Below are 22537 nucleotides of genomic sequence, written 5' to 3' on the forward strand. Positions count from 1 at the left end.
AAAAATTCCCAACGATGTTAGAATTGTCAAATTTGCGATGCAAATTTTTGGTCGTTCCCTCCGCGGGACTCGAACTCGTACCGCTGTGACATCTATGGCAACACCGCCTGCACAAAGTCCAGTGCCTTAGACCACTTGGCCAACTAGGCTAGGCAATATGTAACTTGTTCCTGTATTATATTTCCAGTTCACATTCAGAGAAGTACCGGTACTTGTCATGCAAAAAATTTAACTTTCCATTAGCTTTTATTTTTTCACAAAATTTTAAGAGGAAACGTCACCAGATGTTTACAGTACAGAGATAGATAAACATATCATGAATTTGGAATGATTTATCTTAGTAGAGTTGATATAAATTCAAAATATCTCTTATCAGGTACTTTAAGTACTTCTCTGTCTAAGAATTAGGCAAAATGTGTATAAGGTGTGGCACATGAAAAAAAACACAGATATATTAATGCATAAATAAAGTATTTATTCCTGATAACCTCCAGAAATATCCATCAAAGTGTTTGTAAAATTTGCCTTTTTAAGATAATGGTAGGTCAAATTTAGTTGAAATGAATTTAGTATGCAAAAACAGAAGGAAAATTTCCCCACACTTTTTCCTTACATAAGCAGACAAAAATATCTGTCATAGATACTTCAGGATAAATTGAAATAGCCTTGCAGTTGTTTTCTAGATGTATTGAATATATATTTGAGGCAAAAAAAAAAAAACAAGTTGAGAATAATGATGTGCTACCCACTTCCTGATTCTTACATAGAATGGTACTTAATACCATTTATCAGTAACTGTCACTTTTTCATTGTTCATCTTTCTGATATTTTGTATAGATCTTCTTTTTAAGGCTACTACCATGATACTAAAAATATAGGTAATTTCCAATGACAGTGTAATGTCAGATTGACTGTGACATCACCAACAAAAAGGTGGAATTTCGCTAACGTACTAATTTTTCTTTCGCTGTTGCTAATTTTCTCAGACTCTGTCAGGTAATCATATAAGTGCATATCATTTATCAAGGATTTAAAAAATGATAAGCTTTACACAGTGTTAAAAATCAATTTCGCAGGTATTATTTTTCATGCTTTTCTGTGCACCGTAAAAATTAATACTTTACAGTAATGTCATTTTTTAACATCTTAACAGAGCATCACATCTTGCACAATGCAAATGTATATCTTGCACACTGTGATACATTAAAATGTATTTTCTGTCAGGACTTCAAATTTGCAGTTTTCTTCTGTTTGTATAAGCTTTAAACTCTTGCTTTAACGAAATTTGTTCAAAACTTATAGATCTCACTCATGGAGACAGCTCTTTTTCATGCAGGATATCAATTTGCAATATTATTATCTAGACCTCATTTGGAAAAAAAATGTGTCCAAGTTATATAAAAGAGCAACTTTACCTTTAAAGATGGATGTATATGCTTCCAGCTATGGTATACACTTGCATATACTTGCATAAATTGCATTTAAGTGAACGGAAACTGCATTTCCAATGCATGTTAAAATACCAATTTCTTAATGCAAATTTCATTCAAATAGGATCTGTATTTTGGAGATTATTCACTTACACTATTATAATGGTTATATCAGCTGTAAATATTGAATTTTAAAAAGCTTTTCATAAATGTGAAGTTTTATCTTTCATCTTTCAAACTTATCGATGTTAATAATGTCAATTTAAAGTTTCTACGTGGCATTTTACCTGGATGCTGGGCTGGCTAAATATTTATCCATATACCTCACAGCACAAAGATAGAAAGAATATTTTATTTTGTAAAAATCAAGTACTTGGTATAGCAGTACATGTATGTGATATGGTTTTGTATGAGAGCTTAAAGTTAACTTGGTTAAGTAAATTGTAAGGATTTTTCACAACTGAAAATGACTGTAAGGACTTTAATGTGTTTGAACAGCAGATGTAGATGACACTTTCAACTTGAAGCACTAATTCTTGCATGTACATATGGTACATGTATATTTATACATGTGGTAATCAAGTATTGAGTACCTGTAACTGCTGTTCATGCAAGCACATGTATATTTAGCTTGCCATCTTTTTATGGATGAATTTTTATTACATGTACATGTACATTGTATGTACTAATGTTCAGGAGTATTCTATACACTGTGAACTTCCATTCAAATATTGGTTTTTAGTTGGAATTAAATGTTTATATATACATGTACATTTAAATATTTAATTGTATGTTTACATGTTTGATGCCTCAAGTTTCATGTTTTTGTCAAACAGTCAAAACATGACTGAAACAAATAAAACATTGTGAAACATGAAGATGTAAACAACAACAGTGATTTTAAACACTCGATTTGGATAGAAATTTATACCACTACTGTGTGGTGATCTGTGTCGACTTATCATACATTGCATGGATATATATTACTATATAGTCAGTAACAATAGCATTATCAAGTAAGTGTGTGTAGAGTTTCCTGGGTGGTGCAGAAATTTTCAGCTGGGGGAGGGGGGTAGGCACAATCCTTGGAGATTGCTTTGTGACAATATTGACTAAATCAAAGTCCAAACACAATTTTTTTCTCTCAATAAGGGTGACGGAGGTCTGGCTTTATATCACTACTCTGTATGTACTTATTAGCAATAGAAACATCATATTTGTCAATTGGTTCATCAATCTGAGTAATAATTCGGCAATCATCACCGATTGAGAGAATCAGTGTGTGAATTATTCATATTATTCTTAACCGGCAGTAATCACAAGAGTGATGTTGTTATTTATGACAAAAAATTGTACATGTATTTGTGGATTGAAGGCTTTTCATGTATTTGTGGATTGAAGGCTTTTTTTATGTTTTTTTATTCTTGATTTGGTTGTTCACATACATCTATATAAAAGTCTATTTTCAAGCTTTGAACAACATTAAATGGTTCTAGACTTTTCCAAGCATCAAGAATCATTGGTCTACATGAGGAGAATCAAATGTTCACTGTAAAGTGTTAGTTCAAAGGGTTGAAGGTGTGTGAGCAAGGTAATTGAAATTATTCCAGAGGTCATAGATAAAAAATTTTAGATCCCAGACCTGACCACCACTAATTTGAAACCTTGCGTTGCATAATTTTTCTATTTTATTGTAGTATGATGGAAGAAACTCAGGTTAGTGTTACTGACGAGAGTTATGATTACGACAGTTTTGATGAACAGAGCGATGAAAGACCAACAGAAAGATGGGCTCCATTAGGGGCAGCGGCTACTAGTCCTGCCCCCTACCACTCAGAAACAAGGTATATCATACTTGTCCAAATAAGGTCTGTATCCTTTCTGTCTCTGTTACAACAAACCAGATGGTTGTTGACAGCAAGTGAATATAAGCAGTAATGGGATTGGAGAACAAGTGTTGATTACTCTTGATAATGAGACCAAATAAATTCACAAAATTTTACTTGTTACTTACCAGCCTGGTGTCAGTTTCACAAAAAGTCTAAGTGTGAAATTGATCTTAAATTATGACGTTACAATGCTATTTTAATTTATGACATCATTACTTACGATCAACTTTACACTTACGACTTTTTGTGAAATCAACGCCAGGTTTATAAACGTCAGACAGGAACTGATTCATGCCTGTCAAAGTCCCAAGAACTCATTTCTGATTCAAATACAGTTTTAGATTTATACATACATGTATTATACCGGTAACCAGTCTTAGTTTATCATGAGTTGTTGCTTTTCTAGGTAAAAACTGGGGTAAACAAGGTGTCATTAATCTTGCCCAAAACGGTCAAGAAGATTTGGATTTACTCTCCTGATGACATGAAACTTGTACTTCTCAATCTAGAAAAAAAAGACTGGCAGTGAAATATTGAACCATAATGTCAATGTTCTCAGAATGGCCATTTTGTTGGAAATTGATATTTTACTTGCTCAATTTTTTTTAGGTAAAAATTATGTAGATTGTTTATGAAATTGGCACTTCGAAGTTATCGTTCTTGATTTGGTCAATTTTAGAATCTGAGGGAGATGAATGTATTTTTTTCTCCAAAACACAGATCTGTATGCAGAAAAATTTATAGTTCAGGAAAAATCTGGCATATGTAGACCAAGAAAGAATTGTTTGTTTTGGTTTTTTTTTCTGCACCTTGAATCACCTTTACCATTTTGTAGTGTCTGAATTTTATACAGCTTTGACAACCTGCACAGTATTCATTTAGTGTTTTTTTTTGTTTTTTTTTTTTTTCATGGAGTTCAGAGTTGATAATTTACGGTCATCCCTTTGTGTTGGATTTTTGTGATTAGACTTACGTAACAGTGCTTTTTTTTCTTATTAGTCATGGCACAGAAATAGACCAACTCAGAAAACTTGAAGAAGAACAGGAACAGCTAAATTCATCACTGCTTGCCCTGACCACACATTTTGCCCAAGTGCAGTTCAGATTGAAACAGATTACCAGCGCCCCACAAGACCACCGAGAGGTATATATGTGTAATGATTATAAAGTTTAGTTGACATATTTTATCATACGGGTAATCCACCTGTATGTGCTTCTACACAAAATTTCCCCAAAATTGTTGATATTAGAAAACAGAATGAGAGCTATTTACAGACTTGATTTTCTTCCATTTTAAAGCAGGATTGTGTATTTTCAAATCCAGATTTTACCATAATATTTTATTTTATACTATAATTTTACCCCTGATTTTGCCAATTTTTACTTTGTTGACCTGGTAAATCAGATCTGCAACTTAATAAATGTGGATATTGTAGCCATAGTGAGTGCCTATTGCATTCAATGCATGTTGTATACTGAAATATAACTAGAGTGGCAGGGATCGAATTTCAGATTTTTTTCCACTAGTTAAATTTAGCAAGTACCGGTAATGAAACTTTACACTCGCTAAATTTAAGCTTTTTGGGTAATTTCTGGACTTAACCTATATGGCATATAGAATTCCACTTGCAAATTTCAGCAAGAAAAAATATTTCTACTAGCAAAATTGAATTTCAACTTGCATTTAACAAATATTTCCCCTTAAATTTGATCACTGAATGGGTGTGGTAAATATGTCAAAAGGACAATAACCTGAAAGCTAGTCCACCAATGATGCAAAATATGAAATTATGTGTGTCATATTTTTTTATTAGAGTGTAAGATTTTCTCTTGGATAAGGCTGAAATTCATATGTTAATGCATTTGACCATAATGGTTTGATGACTTCAGGTCTCGATTTCACAAAAAGCCGTAAGTGTGAAGTTGATTGTAAGTAGTTGGAAGGTCCAAGACCTTTGTAGATTTTAAATCTAAAGTCCACCTGATGAAAACCAAAGGTCCTTTGTAGAGTTTCCATTTACTGTATTGAAGGTCCAGGACCTATGAAATTTGAAAAGTCCTGGAATAGAAGTGGAGGGATCTGGACCTCCAACCAACATTAATATGAACCCCTGTGACTTTAAACAATTCTATTTTAAGCAATTACTGCAAGAGCTGGAAGAGTTTGCATTCCGAGGAATACCTGATGCCAGATTGTATCAACAGAAAACTACCAAAGATGAAACACATTCTGAGGAAATGGTAAGATGTGTATGTTATCTGGATGCAAGAGTACTCAAGGGTATCGAAATCTGAGCGGGAATAAAAAAATATATTCTAATGATAAAGACTAGACAGGGAAAATGGACACACACAACAAAGAACATGAAATAACCAAAATAACATGTACAAAGGATAAAGTAAATGAGCAAACCAGACTCCACCTAAAACTTGGAGCATGAACCAGGTGCACCGGTAGGGTGAGCATCCTCTGCTCAAAATGTGACGTCTTGGGTTGTTAGATGATTGATACTTGAAAATATAAGCATGAAAGTCAGAACAAATCCAAGATCTTTGTATTCTGAAAGCAAGCTAGTATATTTTCCTTTATCGTATATTCAAGGTAGATAAAAAATATACATATTTTGTATATTCATTATTTACTATCTTACCCTGTATAACACCACTTCTCGAAACTTATGGTACTTGAAGTATATGATATAATATACATGTACGTGACATGTCAAAATCTGTATCATATGTCTTATCAATCCTCAACCTATATCTATATATATATGTATATAGGCCTAGGTCTCAGGTTTATATGGCATTTGATGTAGATTTTAACATATAATATTCAATGTTTCAAGAATATGTTCACATTCAGATGACACTTCTAACATACATCAAATGCTACTAGTGTTGGTTGAAGATCTCTAAGAGGATAAGATTTTTGTACTTTCGAGTCCTCTGAGTAAGTCTTTTGTGCAGAATTCTACATTTTTAAATACTCCTTGTAAAATCTTAGAACAGCATTATAGTGGTCTAGGATTTTTCAGAAATTGAGGTTTCCCCGGGAAAAATTCATATAAAATCAACTTTCCCACAGTCAATGACTGCTTTCCTGACAAAACAAATCCTTACAGCATATGAAGTTTTCAACTTGCCACGGGAAAGTGTAACGAAGTACCTAACTTTCCCTGACCCAAATTTCACTTGCCCAGGGTAACTGGAAATAGGAATCCTAGAGCACTGCATTAGTCATGAACCTGAAAAGAGTTAAATTATAGATTCTCTTTTAGTGGTTCAGATAATTTCTCCATCCAAGATGAAGTCTGAAGTCCCTATGAAATAAGTAGAAAACCGGGTAAATGTAAGGTGGAAGGAAACCTCTCAAAGAAATTTTATCACCACCCAATGATTAAAATGTCACCAGCTAAGAATGGGAGAAAAATGTTTCCATCCATAGTATCATTATAGAAATAGGGTCATGTAAATAATTAATTTGATTGATTTATCAAATATTTTGCCTTTTTTCTGCAGTATTTAATAATTCATGATAAAAAATATAGTTCAGGCTCAAAAGAGTACTTAAACATTGACTTTGTTTAGAGTTATTTCATCTTCATAATTTATTGTATCCCTCAGAGGAAAAATTAAAATTTACAGGACATGGAATACCAGTTCTCTTAAATTTTGAATTGTTGTAACAATATATAGTATTGCAAATACTGTATAATGCCATGAATAAAAAGAAAAAAAATTATGGTGAGTAATTGATTTTCAAGGCTCAAACATAAATGTTATCAATAGCTTACACGTCGTTAGGTCTGAATGGGTTATAAGATCATATGTAGTAACAGCTGTAAGAAAACAAAAACTTTGAAGTCATAGTTGATTTTATAGTCTTTAGTTCTTGTCTTTTTTATTTGTTTATTTTTGCTTTGTATGGATTTTATCACAGTTATTAAATACATATTGATACAACCAGGGCTGTCACTCCCTTCACTTTACAAATGACATTATATTCAATATTGAAAAAATTAAAATATTTATATTCAAATGAAACATGCAGCACTTATAAGAATGACTTTATATTTAAACTAAATATACCAATACACTGAAATGACATATTTTATAAAAGGAAATATCAGCATGTATGTTGCATCACAGAATTTTTTTTTCAATTTTCACTATAAATTGTGAAAATTATTATCGTAGTGCCAACTCTCGCACAGAAAGTTTGAGACTTGCATATTTTGAAACTGATTTGACAGAATTTTCTTTTGATCTATTGTTTTTTTTTTCTTTGATCTTTCAAACTTTTGTCATATCACACACATTTATGTCTTGAAAGCTTGACTGCCCTGATGATAACATGCTCGGACAATCTGTCTCTTGCTAAATGTTTCGGATGTTTAAGTATCGATCAGTGCCATTATTGATTTTGATTGAAAAGTCACTTGTTCCATTATTAATTAATATGATAAAAATATCTTCATAAACAGATGTAATTTGGTAAGACTTAAGGAGGTAGATCTAGGGTAAGGGACACAACTCTTACAAATCATTGGAAGGTTTGTATACATCATTTTACATCAGTCTCATGTAAGCATCAAAGTAACTTGGACTGATTTCATTCTGTTTCAAATGAAAGCTTGAAAGACTTTAGTGAAATTGAATGTGATACAAACATATCACTGATTTCCACAAGTTATGTCCTTTACCCTAGGTCTACCTCCTTAATTGAACATATTTGCAGTACATATTATAATTTATTAAAATTTTAATCCAGATGCTATTTCAGGATATTTTTTTGGTCTATGAAGAAATAACCTCAACCATGTGGTGCATTCTAAACAACTTGCATAACAGGTTATTATAAATTCTGCACCACAGGCATTGAGGTTATTTTAAATAGACCCCAAAAAAATAAAAATGTCATTCCTTACAATTTAATATTTGTATCAAAATTTAACAAGTAAATCTTCAAAAAAGGTTGATGAAGTCACAGTTACATTACAAAATTGGGTCTATGAGATGATGGACAAAATGTTTTATCCAATCAGAAAGTGTGTTACATATGAAATTAAAGATTTAGTATGAACAGTACCACATGTCTGCGTTCTGTGGTCTGTTAAGTGATAATATGAAAAGTTATATAGAGTGTATGCAATTTGCGATTTGTTAGAGTTATGAACCTTGAATTGGTTGATTTATGTGCAAGATTAATGTATGGTTTCTCAAAAATGCAAACCTATATACAGAATGGACTATTGATAGATATAGATATAGCATATATAGACAGAAAAAACATTTCTTCTTTGGTACATGTAGGTTCTTTTACATCATGAATCACCTCTACCATAGACGGTGCCTGAATTGTATATGGACTAGTACTTAATCACTACAGTCTTTCTTCATTATCTACAGAAACAATACCAATCCACTACTATACATGATGTAAATATAAGTAGAAGTAACATATGTGACATGTGCATGTGTCATTGCTATTTATAGAATACTGCAATGATACATTTAATAAATACAAATATGCAAGATGTCGCCAGAATTTGTTCACTATAGTGAATTAATAAATTTCCATGTAAATTCTTTCATATGAACTGATTTATGATAAGGTAATTTGTGATGTAGGAAATGCCTCTACAATTATACTATGTTAGGGTTGACAGCTGTTGTGATGTGTGTGTTTCCTTGTTAGACATAAATTTGTATTTTACTGAATTACTTCAGGCATATAAAGTAAAAGAGTTGAGTTGTAATGTAAAATTGAAAGTGGAAGAAAAATTTTTCACAATTTTTTTTACCGTTTGCTTTTCTAGCCATGAACCAAAACGTGTAGAATGTATATTCAAAACATGTCACAAACTCATGAAGTTCTGATGGCTATTACATGTACGGTATATGCCTTTAAACTTTTGATATTGTTTTTTAATAGTCTTAGTAATGCAATGCCAATGATTCATTGTATTGTCATGTTTATTTGGTAACATTCCTCAAGTTATATAGATGCATATGCTGACTTTTTTTCAATTTTTTTTTTTAATTCATACATACATTTAATAGTTACATTAAAATGGAAATGACTGCTTTTTATTTAGATATTTGTCATTATAAATCTAGTTTTGATGACTCCAAAATATTTGTTACTTGGCTTCACTGATATGTTGCATTTAAACTCACTTTGCTACTGTCCAATCCATGATTGACACCTCCATATTCTCAAATATAAGAATTGTAACAAGTGGAAGTTTGTAAGGCTTACCCTTTAAGCAGTTTATTTTGAGGGGTATTGGGTTTCTTTTAGTCTACGTTGTTTAAGGAGGTAGACCTAGTGTAAGGGACACAACTCTTAAAAATCGTTGGAACGTTTGCACTCAGCATTTTACATCAATGTCATGTAAGCATCAATGTAACTTAGATTAATTTCATTCTGTGTCAAATGAAAGCTTGATAGCCTTTGGTGAAATTGAATATGATACAAACATATCACTGACTTCATAAGTTATGTCCCTTACCCTAGGTCTACCTCCTTAAATTTTAATTTTTGCAGTTGCTAATTTTAGCAGATTCTGTCAAGTGAACATATTTGCAGGTATCAACTTTTCGCTATTTCAAAAAATGATACAGTCCTGAAACAATCTGCGCAACGATTTGACGGATCGATGACCGCTGACTGATTGATCAATGACAGATCAATAATCGATGACAGTTGACCAATCTGATTGCAGTTTTGTTATGTGAAATGGCGGATAATCTGTTAAAAATAAAACGAATGTAAAATAAAAGTATTATGTGATAAATTAACCAATAAACCAACGGATTCTGTAAAATATATTGACCGCTCTATGGTCACTTGATGCAATTATCGGTTCAATGGATTGGTTTGACATATCAATGACTGATCAGAAATTGATCGGTGATTGATGACCGATCACAATTTTGTTGCACGGACTGGCTCAGGTACTTTGTACATTATCCAGTGTTTAAAATTTATTGCACTTTTCTGTTCACAACGGAGATAGCAAAAATAAAAACCTTACCTTACCTATCCTCTTCAATCCTCATGGAGCTTAAGGCGTGGCACAGATCTCTCCATCTTGATTGGTCTCTGGCAACCTCTTTTGCTGCCTTCCAACTCTGCCACCCCATCTCATGCCTGTCTTCCTCCATTGTTCTCCTCCATGTCTCTTTCAGCCTTCCTCATTTCCTTTTGCCTTCTGTTGCCCATGATAATGCTATCTTTGTGTAATCAAGCACAAATAAGTACACCACCAAAATTGATAAGTTTACAGTATTTTTAGCACGGAGTGCTCTGGTATGTTTTTTTTGTGTGTGTCACTAGGTCAACTTAGAACTTTTTACAGTGAAACCTATTTATACCAAACCCCTTTAGAACTGCAGTTTGTTTGGTTTAGACAGGTATTCAATTTAGACAAGTTTTTGGTTTATTCTCTGCTTGGTTTAGACAGGTTTTTGGTTTTTCCTATTTTGGGTTAGACAGGTTTTTGGTTTATTCTCTGCTTGGTTTAGACAGGTTTTGGGTTTATTCCTAGTTTGGTTTAGTCAGGTTTATGGTTTATTCCTAGTTTGGTTTAGATAAGTTTTTGGTTTATTCTAAGTTTAGTTGAAATAGGTTGTTGGTTTAAACAGGTTTTTGGTTTATTCATAGTTTGGTTTAGACAGGTTTCACTGTGTTATTGGTGTCAATAGTTCTTTTTAAGTCAACTCTTTACTTACAATCAACCTAATACAAAATACTTTTTTACAGAGTGATCATGAACATGAACAAAAGATAACAGAACAGAGAGAAAAACAGAGGGAGTTAATAGAACAGCTGAAACGACAGTTAGAAGAACTGGAAACGTATGCTCAGGAGGTAAGTAATTCTTTAGATTTGTCATGGACTTGTACGATAAACAAATTAAAATAAATTACACTTACATCAATGTGCAGTGACCAGAGTTTTAGGGAAATGCTTGCTGAATAGGGTTTGTATGTCTCGTCATGTGACTCTGTGATTTCACCAAGAATGGGTCATGGTCTACCATTCAAATGCATAGAGATTTGTCATTTTCAGAGCATTGGTTTCAGTATATAAAGATATTTTCGTGTAAAATACCAATAAAAATATTTCCACATGATAGTAGTGTTAAGTGTAAAATAGAAGATTTGCATTGTAATACAGTGTTTCAAGATCCTGAAAGTTAACAATAAAATGCCGACTGGTCTTCAGATTTCAATACGTTCTACATCGGAAATTCTGTGAGGAAAATGTAAGTAGACTTACAGACCCTACACCAGTTAAAATTCAATTTTTCATCCAGATATTATTTCCACTTGCTACAATATGCTTGTGGAATTCTGTAAAATTTGATATGTGAAGTAAAGGATAATTGAAGATTAAGATTTAGCTAGAGAATTTTTTTGGGGGTATTTACCATGTTTGGTTAGTGGAACTATTTCTTATATTCAGTATGTACATAGTGTAGATGGTTATATATATGACATATATGATATTGTCATTGTTTTAATTTTTTGTTGATGCTTTGCTCCTGTTAGTTTGATGATAAACATAGGTGATTCCACCCCCCTCTTTTTCCCCTCTGATGCTCAAAAAGTTTGGTTGATTAAATTGTAAAAATTCAAAATAACTGGAGTTGGCCCCCTTTGTTTGGAATTTCGTTACCCTTATTGATCATATCACATGCCTCTTGTTTCTAATAAATCTTGGATTTAAGGAAAAATGATAAAGATAATCTACATGAATTTAACCTATAAACTTTGAATTTTCTTGGGTGACAAATCTTCCAATTTCTCCTTCCCTCTTTTCAAATTATGTTGCAATTATCTGAGCTTCCATTGATTGGATTGAATTCAAATTTGGTGTGTGTCTTTTTATTTTTTTAAGCAATTTTAGGTGCTATCTGATATCAACTTTCTGATAGGGTATATCTTACTTCATGTTTTGTTTGTAGGGAAATAATACATTACACTGTTAACATTTTAATTTCAGACTGGTGATGAAAGTATTCAGCCTACCAGTAAAGTAATGGAGAAACAGAAAGTGGTTATCGATGAGCTGAAACATAAGCTAGACCTGAATCTGGAGGGATTTGATAGTCTCAGGTATCTAAAAAATATCCTTCCTATAAAATGTTTTCCCAGGATATCATTAAAGGAGGGATTTGTTAGTTTCAGGAATCTAAAATAAATATACTTCCAAAAAATGTGTTCCGAGGTTATCATTGATTAAGGAATTTTTATCTTTATACTTCCAGAGGGTATCCTTTTGGCATACTTATAGATTATTATTGACCATTTCTAATAGATAATTTTTTTTCATTGAGCAAGTAGGATGGGAGTAAGAAAAAATTGAATGAAGATAAACTATGATGATCTGTTGTTTGTTTGTTTGTTTGTTAGTTTTTTATTTGTGTGTAAATTGATGTTCTTAGGACATTCATCCGCAGTCACCCACTGCTCTTGACAAATATTTTGCTCTTATGGATATTTTTACTTTTGAACATATTAGTAATAGAAGAAGCACAACACTACATAATTGTATAGTGTATGGATCCATACATGCTAATTTTCTGATAATGCTCAGTTTATAATTCCAAAGGTTAAATGCTATGCCTTCTCATATAACTCAGTTTTCAACCAAACTATTACCGGAAAGTGGTGCGCCTATCTGGCAAAAGTACCAACTGAGCATACTCACAAATTAGCATGAATAGGTCTGTTATTTTTTACTCGGCTGATACGTTCTACCTCTTTATTATAGTACTGATCAGTTAAAACAGATTGTGGATCACGCTGTTGGACAGGTATGAAGTTTTTCTTTTCTTCGAACAATATGATATTTTGTCATAAGATAAGGCATGTATAGTTTAAACCAAATGCACTATTTACTTAAGCCTAGATGAAAAAAAATTAATGGAATTAATTTATGCATTTTTAGACAAACCGCTAAAATACACCATAAATTAGCACCCCACAAAATACATGCATTATGGTATTCCATAAAATTGTCAGTATGTTGTAGGTCAAGACATAACTGACTGCATTGATAGGAAGTGGGTCAAGACATTATTGACTGTGTTAAATAGGTCGTAGGTCTAGACATACTGACCGCGTTAAATAGGACATAGGTCAAGACATTACTGACTATCAAATAGCTCATAGGTCATGACATAACTGACCATATTTTATAGGAAGTGGGTCAAGACGTAACTGACTGTGTTAAATAGGTCATTGGTCAAGACATAATTTACTGTATTAAATAGGTCATAGGTCAAGATATAACTGTGAAATAATGACTTATGAATAATTTATAGTGCATGACAGATTGCCAAAAGTCTTCAAAACTACTCTTCTGGTAGTATAAAAAATATCAAATATCATAACACAAAGAATTTTAAAGTATTGTCTACACATGTAAAACTATGTTTGAACAGATTTATATCGACATATGATGTTGTTTTCCAATTACAGATAGTCAATCCAGGCAAGGTCAAAGAGAAATTGATTCAGCAGCTTTCTACCCAAATAACAGACTTAGAGAGATTTATCTCATTCCTTCAAGGTGATGGACTAGGTCAAAATTCTTACGTGTCAATCCTTGGAATATTCTCTTCTTGGCTAGGTTGCTTAAAGAATGTTGTACTGAGATTTTCTTCAAATACTTCCTCAACTCAAATTTTGACCAATCAAATTACATGAAATTAAAAATTTGAGCAAAAACTAAAGTTTTGAGGAAAATTTCAATTTGAGATTTTTTTATGAAACCCAGGCCTGATTACTAGCTTTTTTTCTGTAGCTTTAGCAGTTATCCTTTTTTCATCTGCCTCATATTTTTATACTTCAGGCAACTGCTTTGATGCTATAAATTAATGGTACCGGTAATTTCCAATCTTATCCTTTTGTCAACTTGACTGGGATGTTGCTTATAAACAGTAACTTAAGTTTTGCACATCTTGACAGAATGTCCCAGCTTGTCTTATCAGGCTTGCTATGATATTTTGTGTTTCAAGTTCAAAACTGCAATTATTTGATATCTAAAAACAGGTGTACCCATGAAATGGTTCTTTTATCTTTACAGTTAGATCCAATTTTAAGAAAGAAACATAGCAAAAATTCTACAGCTAAGATATTTGTTGCTTTCATTAAATAAAAAAATGTATGATTGCTTACCATGTTCAGAGGTTAAGCACTGCTATAAAAAAAAAAGTAAATAACATAAATTACATTTATATTCAATGATTGTTGCAATTTAGAATATCCAACGCTGATAATTTCATGGAGTGAAATAAAAAACTAAATTACAGGATATTGTAAATGTATTTATTTTCTGGGTTGCTAATTTTTGCAAATGCTGTACAGTGAACATATTTGCTGGTATCAATTTTTGCAGATTAATAAACAGATATGTATATAGTGTTAAAAATAAATTTCACAGATACTGTTTTTCATGCTTTTCAGTCCATTGCGAAAATTAATACATTTACATCATCTAACTATGTTTTTATTTCATTCCATAAAATTATAAAAACGTAACTCAAAATCGAAGCTTATTTTTGTCATGTATTGAACAATTTTTTTTTACTATGTTAAATCATTAGTTAATTTTAATACATGTAAATATGAACTAAAGGTATTTTGTGCACTGGGTGTCAACTAAAACCATTCCAAGGATTGGCACTTTCTCTCTCTCTTTCTGAAGGCTTTATTAATCTCTTCATTTCTCTAAAAAATGCTGGGTACTAGATTCAACAAATTAAGCATTAACATCTGAGGTGCTTTGAATCAAACTAACATTCTACTGAATGACTATCTTTCAAACTTTTACTGGCTTTAATCTTCATTTTGACCTGGTTTTAGATGCTTTATAGATATCTGTATGCAAATGTGTAACTACATGTATCTGGGTATTTTCTTTTTAGAAGCTTTTTAATCTCTCTAACCTTTAAAATAATGCTTAGAATTGATTTAGAAATACATTTTTTGCTTAATGTTGGTTGGTATCTGGTGAAAAGAATGTTTTTTGGAAGTTTTTGATGGAATAGAAAATATTTTTGTGGTATCAGTAGTTCGAAATACTGTAAATCAGGAATTTTTCCGGGCAGTTTTATTTTCGCTATTTATCACAGTAAGACCCGTAAGGGGAAAATTTAAATGTCGTGAAATATTTTCTAAGAGGGACATTATAATATAATTTTTGGAATGATAGCCAACTCAAAACTTTGTGAATACATATATATGGCAGAAACCACAAAAAAGACTGCGCAAAAAGTTCCTGGTTTACAGTACGTGAATTCACACATCATTTTGCTCCAAATAACCTTTTGAAATCATAGAAACATTATAAATTTATATTGTGACATTATAAATCTCACATTTGGTGGAGATATTGGCTAGAAAACAAAAGGAAAATATAATTTCTCTGTGACGTTGACAAGCATGAATACATGAGTTCCGCACACCCATTATTCTAGGCATTCTTCGGCACTCGTGAATATATTTTGGTTATTCACGCTTTCCAAGTAATTATTCTATTATTCATTGAAGTCACAGTATCAATACCAGTGTAGCTTTAACTAATAAATATCTTATAATAACCCCACAGAAAGAGAAAAAGAAGTTATACACTGTTTTTCAGAATGCATTATTCTTTTTCTCTCTTATTTTAAAAAATTGTGATTTACAATAACAAAAGAAAAATTTCAGGGGAGGCAACTAGTCCTGGTCCATTAGGCAAAGAAAGATGTACTTGTACGGTTCACAAGGTAAGGATATTGTTTTCTTTTCCTAATCTTAAGTTTTATCTGTAATTGTATTTTATTCAGTACAATATGAATATAGATTTCTCTGTTTCCTGTTTTCCCGTTTTCCTGATTTCCTGTTTTCCCATTTTTCCATTTTGGTCATGTGCTAGATTTTAATGTCTCGGTGTTGTCCTTCTACTGTAATGCATCGGTGTATTTTTTCCAGTAGTATATCAGAAGTAGTTGAAGGATTTGTTTTTGAATCATACACCATCTCATACAAATCATTGGAACATTTGCATTCAGCATTTTACATCAATCTCATGTAAGCATCAAAGTAACTTGGTCTGATTTCATTCTGTTTCAAATGAAAGCTTGATAGACTTTAGTGAAATTGAATGTGATACAAACATATCACTGACTTCATGAGTTGTGTCCCTTACCCTAGGTCTACCTCCTTAATTTTACATGAAAGTCAATAGGGGTAATGGGTTTTTTTAAGACCTCTATTGTTGATCTCGAAACATATAGTGGAGATTTTTACATTGTGCATAGCCACTTTTTTCTTAGCCTTAAAGGTGTGTCATAATGTCTTTTCAGTTTCCATCAGACTCAGCTGATAACATTTCTAATAACTGTACTGTTCGAGATAGAGCTGCTCATAAACACAGTAAAAAGGTTAGTATTATTTAAATGGTTGAAATATAGCAACAATAGTGAGTTGATTACAGAAATTTCTCAGGACTAACAATCACCCTGTTCTATTTCGGCCAATCAGGGCCTGAAAACTTGAATCCTCTAGAGATCAGAAATATTTTTCTTACACTGGTCAGGAGGTGTGAAAATCATTTAAAAATTAGAGAACAAAAGTTGTAGTGCAGGAGCTATACTTTACCTAAATGAAGTTTCAGTTCTGTTCATTAAAGATTAATCAAGGGAACCAAGATTCTAGCAGGAAAAAATATATAGATGAAGACCATAATTGGAAAACAGACATGCACAAAAAAGAACATAAAATAACTAAAATAATATGTACCAAGTAAGTAAATGAGCAACTGGAACTCCACTAAAAACTTGGAGCATGAACCAGGTGCACTGGTAGGGTAAGTGTCCTCTTATTTTCTAGAAACACCCTAAGGCTGTAGTGACCTTTATTTCAATGTTTTTCTTTTAACTGAAATGTACACATGTGAATCTCTTTCTTGGAAGGGTGTTCTGTTTTCCCTGTAAAGAGATCACACTCCAATTTAAAAAAAAATGTATTTTAAAAGATGATATAGGTGAAAGTTGAACTTTAGATCCATTGTCCACATTTTACATTTCACAATCCAGGTCAATTAAATAATCTTAATATCTTAAGATAATTAGTTATTGCATGCTAAAATCAGGCTTGTGAACAAATTTGTATACCGAACAGTTCTGAATCAGTCCATTAGATTCTCCTCAGCTAAAATATAAGAAAAATAAAGCACAAGTGTATTTTTTGTTTATTTATTTATTTATTTATTTATTTTTTGTAGAATGTGAAGGAAACTAAAGCATTCATAAGGAAGACAGTAGAATTATTACAAGTATTCTTAATAAGCCAGTTTGGATGTGGTGGCCGAGACTTTCAGAGAAATTTACTAAAAAAAACAACTAAAGGCAATCATTGGGGGTGTGTATTAAACTTATCAAATGTGTTTTTTACACAAGGCAGTCATTGGGGGTCGGTATTAAACTTGTCAAATGTGTATTCTACACAGGAAAAGAACATTTGCAAGCCTTAATATGGCATAAATATGTAGTTGAGGTGATATGAAAATCGTAAAGCTTACTTTCACTTTTGGGAACCATACTGTCAGGGACAATTTCATCTACAATCACACAAATTAACAGAAGTTAACAAATTCCACTCAGTTTCTCTGAGTCTTGGGCAAAGGGTGAGTGAATAAAAGCATTGGCTGCATTTGAATTTTGAATTTACAATCAAGGCAGAACTGAAGTCTTGAAGAATTAACAAAACTCTGCTTCTGTTGAAGGGATCTGCGAGCAAGGTTGGAGGTCGCCATCAACAAAGTACTGGAAGCTGCTAATGAGGAGGAGGCACCTAGAGATGATAAATACAGCGAATATGGTAGCGACTGTGAGGAGGTATGTCCTCTAACATTTAAACATTTATCCCTTTATATTTATCCACACTTAGAGGGGGATATAGTGATAGGGGTGTCAGTCCTAATATCCATACTTTCTTCCTTCTTTTACATTGAGTGGTACCCATCTTTTATCCATTGCTACTACTTTACCACTGAATGAAATTTTAAGGAAACCTTCACAGAATTTTTAATTTTGGAATACAATAATTTATGTATATGTAGATGGTGATAGACAACATTAGACTTCTTTGTCTTTGACTGAAAAAAACACAGAAATCAGTTACATGTGATGTATTCACAAGAAATTCAGTAACTTTTATGCTGTTTATATGTGAACTTCATCGCAGTCATTATTATCTAAGTTATATAAATCTATATTTCGTTTAAAAGGTTATTGAAAAAAAATCCTAGAAACATTATAATAGGACAATTTAGATACATAAAAATCCATTTTCATGACCTTAACAATCAAACAGGGAACAGAAACAATCTGCAAACACAATGTTGCAAATAGAATAAAATGAAATAAAATATAAAAACTGAAAATAAGAAAAGAAGACATCTCACTGAAACTAAAACACTAGCACAAAACATCTCACTAAAACTAAAGCACTAGCACAAGACATCTCCAAAAAAAATAAGCACTAGCACAAGACATCTCACTAAAACTAAAGCACTAGCACTAGACATCTCACTAAAACTAAAGCACTAGCACAAGACATCTCACGAAAAAACTAAAGCACTAGCACAAGACATCTCACTAAAACTGAAGCACTAGCACAAGACATCTCACAAAAAACTAAAGCACTAGCACAAGACATCTCACAAAAAACTAAAGCACTAGCACAAGACATCTCACAACAAAAACTAAAGCACTAGCACAAGACATCTCACTAAAACTAAAGCACTAGCACAAGACATCTCACAAAAAACTAAAGCACTAGCACAAGACATTTCTCAAAAAAAACTAAAGCACTAGCACAAGACATCTCACAAAAAACTAAAGCACTAGCACAATTCAGCTCACTAAAACTAAAGCACTAGCACAAGACATCTAAAAAAAACTAAAGCACTAGCACAAGACATCTCTCAAAAAAAAAACTAAAGCACTAGCACAAGACATCTCTCAAAAAAAAAACTAAAGCACTAGCACAAGACATCTCACAAAAAACTAAAGCACTAGCAATGTAACAACAAGGAAATTGAATGGATACACAGTTATGGTGTTGGATTATTTCTTATGAAATTGTTTTTATTTGTAACTGACTGAGAAGTCATGCCTTTGATACATATTGCAGATTCCTGTAAATATAATGAGTATGTAATGTAAATTATTTATTTGGTAAAAACTTTAATGATATTTATATTGTTTACAGAGTCAGGAGCAGAGCAGTGCTCATCTGACACAGACTGTCAGAAAAGAACTAGCTATGGCAATCAGAGATCTGATGGAACATGGACTCATGGAGGTTAGTTGCGGATTTATATACATTTATTTTTATTTATTTATTTATTTTATAAAATTCATTTTAAAATACTTTGATCAAATACGCTTCATAAATTTATTTTAATGTTTTAATATAGATTTTCAGTCTTGGATTTCAGGGTATAGATTGTACGTCAACAAATGATGTTCTGACAATTTTTGGCTAAACTCTTCATTTTGAATAATAAGTATCAATCAATTCCAAATAAAACTGCCAGACAATTGAATAGACGGGATTTTGTCAGTTTTGAAACAGACTTCTGCTGTGGCTTTTTTTTACTCCTGCTTTTTATAGTGTATTCGACTCTTTTGATTGCAGATTTTCTTTCTTTTTCAGCCTAGTAAAATCATGTCTGATTGAATGACCTTAGGTCAAATAAAAAAAAAAATGTGCACCACACACCCTATTTTTCCAGCTAAAAATAATGGAGCTTAAAGTGTTTTTTTGGCATTTTTCAATAAGTACTATTAAAGTCAGAATGTCAACTAGTATAAAAAAAATACATGCAGAGTGAACAAAATCTCTAACTACATGTACCTGTCAAAGGTGTAAAACACATATTTATTTTTTTGGCCTTACAGAACTACTGTCTATTCATAGGTTGGCAAATGTGTAATAGTTAACACATATTTATTTTTTTTTGCCTTACAGAACCACTGTCTATTTATAGGTTGGCCAAAGTCTTAATAGTAAACACATTTTTTTGTTTGGCCTTACAGAACCACTGTCTATTTTTAGGTTGGCCAAAGATGTAATAGTAAACAAATATTTATTTATTTGGCCTTACAGAACCACTCTCTATTTATAGGTTGGCAAAAGGTGTAATAGTAAACACATATATATTTTTTGGCCTTACAGAACCACTCTCTATTTATAGGTTGGCCAGAGTAGTAGCCTGGTACCATTTGGTTGTTTCCCATCACGATCAGCACAGATCACTAAACAGATGCATGCCTGGGATTTGTTGATCAAGTTCTACGAAATGAAGGTGGGTCATAACATTGTTTTAGGATTATTTGTTTTTCTTGTCATGGAAGTGCAGTTGTTGTAGGAAAGTTATATATCATAGTTAACTTCCCCTTTGGCAAGTAGAAAATTTGAATTTCTGAAACTATGGAAAGCAGACTTTAAATGTGGACAAATATAAAAATTTCTTAAATTGTGAATCTCTCTTAAAAAGCACATTCCATTTAATTGCAGCATGGAAAAGAATACAATGAATCTCCAGCGAGGAAGTTATCTCAGTCATTTCATCTTGACATTGTTGGAGGAAAAGCCATCACTGCCAAACAGACATTACTTGGTGCAATTGATACTGTTATTTCATCTCATACTCCACTCAAACGCTCAGAAGACTCACATTTTAAAGCATTCATTTCATTGGCATTAAAGTAAGTTTTAGTTATAAAAAGAAGCTAAATGATATGGTAAAATGAAAAGGAAGAATATGTTAAATATGTCAATATATTATACTTCATACAAAAATCTTGAATTCTGATTGGGTAATGGGTGATGGGTTATTTTAGTCTATTCCCTGCACATCCTTACTCCCCCCCCTCCCCAACTGAACAGTAATTGGTGGATTGATATATCACCCCGACGGCAGCAATATATCACACAATATATATATATCACCCTCTTGTAGGATGTATCATCCTCGACGTCACAATATATCACCCTCGCTAGGATATATCATCCTTGACATTACGATATATCACCCTCAACGTCACGATATATTACACTTTCATATTCAGTATAATATAACACACACTGCCAGGCCATGAGTAACACAAGCTTGGAGGGATTTCTGAATCTGCAAACCATGTCTTCATACAAAAATGAACATGTTCCTAATTTGGCAAATCTAGGGAATGGGGAGGTCATTAGTGTCTTACAGACACATTTGATTTACTAAAAAAAAAAAAATTGCTACTAACAAATGAGGCGGGGCCTTTGTGATAAACAGGGATTCTAGTTTAATTTGAAGTTTATTGACACATGCATGTAAGCATAAATTGTAGTGGTAGTACATGTACACGTGCTACTGAAGTGAGTATCTTGAATTGTCCAATCTCTACAGGGGACACTGGTAGCTTTACATAGATTTTCAGTAAGATATGTACTTGTAAAATTGTTCTATCCTATTGTCCAATGCTATTTGCCCCTGACCAAGGCTGTAAGGCAGACAAAATTGGGCCTCCCTTTTTTTTAGCATGCTTTGTTTTTGTATTTAGTTTATTTTGATTTTTTTAAATGCGTCCACTTTTTACTTAATTATTATTTAATTTTAGAACTAATTGCATAACTAAACCTTGAATATTTTCAGCGAGAAGAAATTACCTACATGGCTGAGGTTATTATTCCGTACACAAAGTTTGGTAGATAACTATTATCAAGACTGGAGTTATATTGCAAGGACAGGTCAGTACTGTGTATATATCGCGTAATGTTAGCATATTCCGTTTCATTCACAGATCCTGTCAAATGAATATATTTGCAGGTATTGATTTTTACAGTTTTGAAAATTACGAAGTTAAAGATCAATTTCAAGTTAATCGCAAAGTTAAAGATCAATTTCACAGGTACTATTATTCACACTTATTTGTTCATTGGGAAAATAGTGGAAATTATTGCACCCCAAAAAATTACAATAATGGTTTCTCTTGGAAAACAATGGATGGTTGGACATGGATTTTTTTATACCATTTCTCAGAAAATTTTACAGATCAGTACTTTTGAAAATGAAGTATTTTTGGGGGATTTGACAGTTTTAGCAATCACTGAATAGGTCAGATACATTAAACTGAGTTAGAGGAAGAATTCTCTGGT

General features: G+C 32.3%; 1 protein-coding gene across 3 annotated transcripts in view; it reads left to right on the forward strand.

The window, feature by feature from the left end:
• The window catches only part of LOC148610404 (RUN domain-containing protein 1-like), a 34652-nt gene that overhangs the window by 5976 nt on the left and 6139 nt on the right, over window positions 1–22537 (forward strand). The window contains exons 1-16 of one of the 3 annotated variants that reach the window (XM_088543036.1): window positions 1752–1820; window positions 3128–3274; window positions 4319–4463; window positions 5459–5560; window positions 11091–11198; window positions 12336–12448; window positions 13107–13149; window positions 13817–13907; window positions 16049–16107; window positions 16687–16764; window positions 17607–17743; window positions 18108–18219; window positions 19598–19690; window positions 20586–20696; window positions 20909–21099; window positions 22035–22129. In XM_088543036.1, the coding sequence (XP_088399162.1) occupies window positions 3129–3274; window positions 4319–4463; window positions 5459–5560; window positions 11091–11198; window positions 12336–12448; window positions 13107–13149; window positions 13817–13907; window positions 16049–16107; window positions 16687–16764; window positions 17607–17743; window positions 18108–18219; window positions 19598–19690; window positions 20586–20696; window positions 20909–21099; window positions 22035–22129 (1624 nt within the window). In that variant the 5' untranslated portion in view covers window positions 1752–1820; window position 3128. Of the gene's footprint in view, window positions 1–1751; window positions 1821–2159; window positions 2447–3127; window positions 3275–4318; window positions 4464–5458; window positions 5561–11090; window positions 11199–12335; window positions 12449–13106; window positions 13150–13816; window positions 13908–16048; window positions 16108–16686; window positions 16765–17606; window positions 17744–18107; window positions 18220–19597; window positions 19691–20585; window positions 20697–20908; window positions 21100–22034; window positions 22130–22537 lie in introns of those variants that run through there. The other 2 variants (XM_088543034.1, XM_088543035.1) reach the window with 2 other exon arrangements.

This window comes from Perna viridis, chromosome 8, assembly GCF_037379345.1.
Source record: "Perna viridis isolate PV_CMFRI_1.1 ecotype Kerala chromosome 8, ASM3737934v1, whole genome shotgun sequence".
NCBI lineage: Eukaryota > Metazoa > Mollusca > Bivalvia > Mytilida > Mytilidae > Perna > Perna viridis.